The 6,137-nt window shown below is 45.8% G+C and overlaps 1 protein-coding gene across 1 annotated transcript; it reads left to right on the top strand.

The window, feature by feature from the left end:
- Positions 1–1,795: 1,795 nt before the first annotated feature.
- On the top strand, positions 1,796–3,926 carry LOC131289498 (neuropeptide F receptor). Its single transcript, XM_058318773.1, has 3 exons — positions 1,796–2,054; positions 2,758–2,927; positions 3,000–3,926. Exons 1-3 carry the CDS (start codon positions 1,796–1,798, stop codon positions 3,924–3,926), a joined length of 1,356 nt encoding a protein of 451 aa, XP_058174756.1.
- The last annotated feature ends 2,211 nt before the right edge of the window (positions 3,927–6,137 follow it).

The following is a 6,137-nucleotide window of genomic DNA, read 5'->3' as shown; positions in this document are numbered from 1 at the left end:
CTTTAATATCTTAAAAACCCCAAGCATATGGTAAAGGACAGAATGTGGTACTCCATAATCTGACTTCATTGCTTGCTCCCTTACGACCAACCGACACTAGTAATGGAACATAAAACGATATATACTGGTACGATGCGATGGCTCTGGGGGCTCCATATGATCGTTTTGCGGTGTGCATTCTTTCCTATTTAATCGGCAGCTAACGACCAGCGATCCGATTCCGTGCGAACAGTATTAGCCGTACGTGCTGCAGCATCCCAACCAACCATTGCATCGATGCTGGCACACGGAGAGATAGCCGTGGCATGACTTGCCAACAGCTTTCTGACCGTAAACCGCCGCATCTTCTCGCACGTACTGGGATAAATCACTGCCAGGACTCTATCGTTCACTCGCGTTCAATTTAATCCCCAATATCGATATGAGTAATGGCGTCATTTATATGGTCGCCTCTTTGTGCGCCCGGCGAGGGATTTACCTTTGCAAAGTGGAGGGAAAATCCACGCTGGCTTGTTGGTGAAAAGCTCCCCAAAAGTAGCTACACGGGATTGGCACGACCAAAGGTGGGTTACATATGAATTTTGAAACCACCGAATCACCTCGTTAGGGGCGGGTTATCTTCTTTTGTGTTGTTTGCAAAAATATTGTTATTTGCGACGACCTTCAACCCTTCTTTTTTCCATGCTTTTCGAGCTATTGTGCTCTAGTACAAACGTCGTTTTGTTTGAGTTGCACGAAAAATTGTATGAATTAGAAGATTTTTAGTAGATTTTTATTTATTTCAGTTTTACTAAACTAGAGAAATAGTGGGCATTTAAAATGTCAAGAAACAATGTTCAATAATTAAAATACAGACACTTATCCAGAAACAAATCAAATGAAATTCAACATTGACTGACAGATTGTGTTTGCACATGAATTTTATTGAGATAATGAAAATATAAAAAATATGGCTAAAAAAGAACACAAAACGTTCCATTGCTGCCCTCCCAGCATGATTTTTATGTTTATGTTTATTATTTACATGTTAACATACAAATTCGCTTCATGTTTTCAATTGGTTTTAGCTAAGCTTTGCGGGCAATTGAAATATGTCGATATTTCAGACAGGGCTGTATATTCGAACATTATGTTCATTTAATGCAAAATATCCGTAAGGCGACTACGCGACATCGACTACCTGAAGCCATCACCAGTTCTATGGAAATGAAACGTATCCAATCAGTATTTCCAGGATGGATTTGGCTAACATTTAATTAGTCAGACGTATTACGCCAACCGTATAGCCTGCGGTAGGGTAGTTCTGTTAAAACATAAACAACCTACTACACATTTAGCATGTTATCAAGTCAATGCTTTTAGAGGAATTACAGGCTCTGAATCAGATTACTAGAAGTGGGATTTAAATAAATATTTAATTGGGATTAATTTCTATTAAGTTTTTCCATTTAGTAACCAACCAATTAAATTTGCTTAAAACCCGTGGCTTAAGAGAAGATTCACCCACATCGATTTAGTAACACCACATGTTTTATATTGCTTCCTTATTTCAGAATTTTTCCCCTCCGCCACATCTCCATCATGCGGTGAGAAAATCCGACGTAGGTGTGTCATTCGACAGGGCGTCCAATTCATTACTCTCTGTATGATAACACCTGATTATCCCTCATTCCGCCGGGATTAACCGCGCACCGCGTGAAAGGTCGCTCGCAGGACAAACAAAAAGATATCCTTTTAAAGCCAATATAAATAAAAGAGAAGAAAAAACCCGCACCAAAGCTCCCTCGCTGCCACCATGGAGTCGGTGCTGACCCGCTTCAATCTGACGCTCGACAATATGACGACGCTAAGCTCCAACATACGGCAGGGGCTTATCGAGCAGTACAGCAACAACCGGAAGGTGGGCGATCCCTGGTACCACATCCTGATCGTCATGTACGGCACGCTGATCGTGTTCGGGGCCACGGGCAATAGCCTGGTCGTGCTGGCCGTCGCCCGCAAGCCCCAGATGCGAACGGCCCGCAATATGTTCATCGTAAATTTGGCCGTTTCCGGTAAGCGACGCATGATCCCTTTTTTGCTCCGTTCTGTTTTTTTTTATCTTTTCCGGCTTATTTCTGGGAACCGCATTCGCTTCCCGTCTTCTGTCCAATTGAGGTAGATCCTTTTCATTTTTCTTTTCAAGACGGACCGCAATTTCCTTTCTCCATCGTTTGCCGCCGGATTTCCGGGGAATACGTATACATTTCCATCTGTAAATATGCTAATGATTGAAGCACCCGCAAGGCTCGACTTTGATATGATTTTCTTCGTTCTGGGTTTTCCTCACATTTGATTGCTAGCATTCGCTTTCCATTCGTAGCAATGCCGTACGGTTGCTTGCCGATTGAATTCGACCAAGTGGCTTTAATATTTACATTTTGATATGTAGATTTACGAAATAGATTTACCTATAGCATTAGATGTGATTTACATTTTTATACGGTTGAACGATTCTGTTCTGTTTGGTCAATTCTACTTCTGTAGTCCGATCAAATTTTGAAACGAAATAAATTCATCAAAAAAAGAAGCATAAGAATTTTAATGACGTAGTAGGTTAATGATTGTACAACTTTCAATTTTGACCCTATACCCTTTAATTGTTTACTTAATCAAAACAGTATTTACACTTAACAACAAATATCAATCATAAAGTGAATAAAAAATTTCAAGAAACAAAAACCTTCCACATTTGTGGGTTTCCGTTTTGAAACACAGATTTGCTGTTGTGTCTGGTGACGATGCCCCTCACGCTGGTGGAAATTCTCACCAAATACTGGCCTCTGGGAAGGTTGCCGTTTTTGTGCAAATCCATCGGGACGCTGCAGGCGACGAGTATATTCGTGTCGACCATCTCCATCACCGCGATTGCGTTAGATAGGTACCAAGTGAGTATGAGACTTGAAAAGGATGGAGTTGGTTGGTTGTGACTCTACCTTTTGGATTCATCCCGGCTTTAGGTAATCGTGTATCCAACGCGAGACAGCCTTCAGCTGATGGGCGCCATCGCTATTCTGACCGGCATCTGGATCATATCGATCGTGCTGGCCTCGCCGATGTTCATCACGCACCAGCTGATCCACTACGACGTCAACCTACCGAGCTTGGGCATCGAGTACGTGTCCTACTGCGTGGAAGAGTGGCCGATCGCGTACGGCCGGGTGTACTACTCGGCGTTCACGCTGTGCGTGCAGTACTTCCTGCCGATACTGATCGTGTCGGTGGCCTACCTGCGCATCTACCTGAAGCTCAAGCACCGGCTGGTGGTCAGTGCCGGGCCCTCCTCGTCCTCGGCCGGCCGGGGGAAGGGCACGAGCCGGAAGGACACGCAACCGGTGAGGGAGCGTGAGCGGGGCCGCCGGATGCAGCGCACCAACTACCTGCTGATCAGCATCGCGCTGATCTTTGGCGTGTCCTGGCTGCCGCTGAACCTGTTCAACCTGTTCGCCGACATGTACGTGAAGGCGATCACCGAGGACATCATGGTGGCGTACGCCATCTGCCACATGGTCGGCATGAGCTCGGCCTGCTCCAACCCGCTGCTGTACGGCTGGCTGAACGACAATTTTCGGAAGGAGTTTAACGAGCTGCTCTGCCGGACGCCTCCGAGCGGCGCGTCGGCGGGCGGTGGAGGAGGCCTGGGAGGTGGCCACTCGTACGGGGCCAGCCGAGCGAACGGGGCTGGTCCCAACGGCGACCGACGGGGCTGTGGCGGAAACGGCCGGCTAGAGGGCAACGGGGGACCAACGGACGGACGGACGGCGGCGGCGGCGGCCGAGGCAGAGGCGACGACGCAGGTGCGCGACCACTATGGGGCAGCAATGCTGCAAGACTCGGGTGTCACGGAGAACGGCGACCACACCGAGCTGACCGAGCTGATGCCCTGATACTGGCTCTCGACTTCCGGCTGCGTGCCCGGAAGCTCCCCGGCGGGCGAAACCCGAAGCCCCGAGCCGTAGAGGTTGGCCACTCGCTGCCCCCGAACTCTGCCATTCCGCTTTCGCCTTGCTCACTTGTGGTCATGCTCGTTTTCACTCCATCCCTATCGCTGCTCCACTCCACCTTTCCGACCCCATTCCTTCCTTCTCGTGTATACTCCCGAAACATCCAGTGTTGTGCTTTCTCGATGTGCGTTGGGTTGATTGGATTGCCTTCCTTTTTCGCTCGTTTTGGGTTTGCAAACGTCTAACATGCATGCTTTCGATTTATCTCAATAATTTGATCATGATTGATTTGATCCGGAATAAATTATGCATGAATATTACATGGCTATCCGGACGCATCAACCTCCGGTTCCGACGAACCTTCAACTCGCTTCAAGGCTTCCTTTACAACATTGGCCCCAGGGTTCTGTAATCCAATTTATTCTATCTAAACGGAAATTACCAACTGGAAAGCATAACAACAAAGGCTTTATATGGTTTCCCCGCATTGATAAGTTATTGTTTTCCTAGATTTTGTGGATATATTGTTCACGTGAAGTCGATTGTAAAGGTTATGAACACACTTTTGTTTTCTTTTATGATTTTCAAATAATAAATTAGCCAAAAAGCTCCATAACTTCATTGAAAAACTAATTTATTGTTGCTTCTGTTCAGAGCTTTTATCTCTATTCATACACTTTGTTTACAGGACTTTGAAGTGTTTTTTGTCGGGACGATAAACCCCACTAGACCTACACAATTTCCCAATGGCTATATGTTAGTTTCTAATGTCAACCTGATGTTTTTATAATGGTTATGATGGCAGGTGGCACATCAGGCGTCAACTCGTGCTCGCCAACGCAATCCATTTGTCTTCTACGAAATTATGTCCTGCAATATGCATAACCTGCTTTGCAAGTTTGTCATTTTCCTGCTCTCAGACCTACTGACTCGTTGCCTTGTTCGTGATAATGTCACGAACGGTATTCATTTCGAATTGATGTTCCTATATTTCTTTATGCATGTCACGTTACACGGTAACCCTACCAACGCTATCATTGTCTTTGATCATTTTCACTTCGTACTTTATGTATTCTTTTGACACGAAAAACCCCATTTCGGGGGAAAATGTTTTAAACACTACAATGTGCAGCATATATCGTTAGTAAAAGGTTGAATCTATCCTGTTTCGTGCCACATTGCTTATGTTCCTGGTTACCTCTCTTTCGATGCAGCACATTGTTTTTCATCTCTGATTGCACCTGTTGCACCGTTTCCGCTTTGCAATCCGTTGGCAAACACACAGTTCCATGGCATGAACTGTGGGAACCAAAGCGTTGTTTTAACGAATGTTCGTTCCCTTTTTTTCTTTTCCAATTTCCCCCCAGAATCCGAGCCAATCTGAAGCGGAAGGAGAAGAGGATGCGATGGTGCAGCAGCCTGCCAAAAATGGGAACTAAGGACCGAGCTATACTTTGCCAACTGTTGCAGCGCATCCCCAGCGTGGGGATCACTTATTCTATTACCCCTAGAGTTATGCAGCCTGCAACGTAAAACGTTGCGAACGGTGCTTCGAGTGCCTGGCTTCTGGCCGTGTTGCCAGTTCAACAGCCCATGTTACCGCCATTTCGCTCGGGTCCCTTTGTGTGGTGCGTGGTTGCAACGCAAGGGAAAACTGCGTCTTTCCGATAACGCGCGTGGCGATGGAAACCTACTTGAGCCCACTTACGATGAGTTTCGATGCTAATTAATCCAATCATTCAGTCTTTTCCGTTGCTTTACATACGATTTTACAAACACAAAAACCCTGAGATTAACACCAGCGGAACTCATCATTCCATCACCATGCCGGGGGGAGGGTTAAAAGGCCGGTCGAACTTAAAACCACTAGTGCGTTTTTACCGCAACCACACAAACAAACCCGGGCGAGTGGATTCATGTAACATAAAGTAGGAAAAAAAATCGGTTGTTTAACGATTTAATTCATTTCCATCCTTACCTAGAGAAATAGCTTAGTCGAATCGAATATATCCGCTTTACATTAAGCCAGTGACTGGTTGTAAATATATCGCCTAGGAGTCAAACGTGATAAGTACCCGGAAGGTATCGATTGAGAAGAGTTGTGCAAATAGCTGTTTCGAGGGTCGCATGAAACAGCGGCAAAGATTTCTTACC

The sequence above is a fragment of the Anopheles ziemanni genome, chromosome 3 (assembly GCF_943734765.1).
Source record: "Anopheles ziemanni chromosome 3, idAnoZiCoDA_A2_x.2, whole genome shotgun sequence".
NCBI classification, from domain to species: domain Eukaryota; kingdom Metazoa; phylum Arthropoda; class Insecta; order Diptera; family Culicidae; genus Anopheles; species Anopheles ziemanni.
Note: the sequence above shows the minus strand (reverse complement) of the source record. Positions and strands in the feature narration are given on the sequence as shown.

What these genes read in the sequence shown, in the direction of transcription:
- LOC131289498 (XM_058318773.1), top strand. Translation starts at nt 1,796, where the DNA reads ATGGAGTCGGTGCTGACCCGCTTCAATCTGACGCTCGACAATATGACG. An exon ending in CGTAAATTTGGCCGTTTCCG is followed by an intron (nt 2,055 to 2,757) that starts GTAAGCGACGCA and finishes TTTGAAACACAG; the next exon opens with ATTTGCTGTTGTGTCTGGTG. An exon ending in TTGCGTTAGATAGGTACCAA is followed by an intron (nt 2,928 to 2,999) that starts GTGAGTATGAGA and finishes TCCCGGCTTTAG; the next exon opens with GTAATCGTGTATCCAACGCG.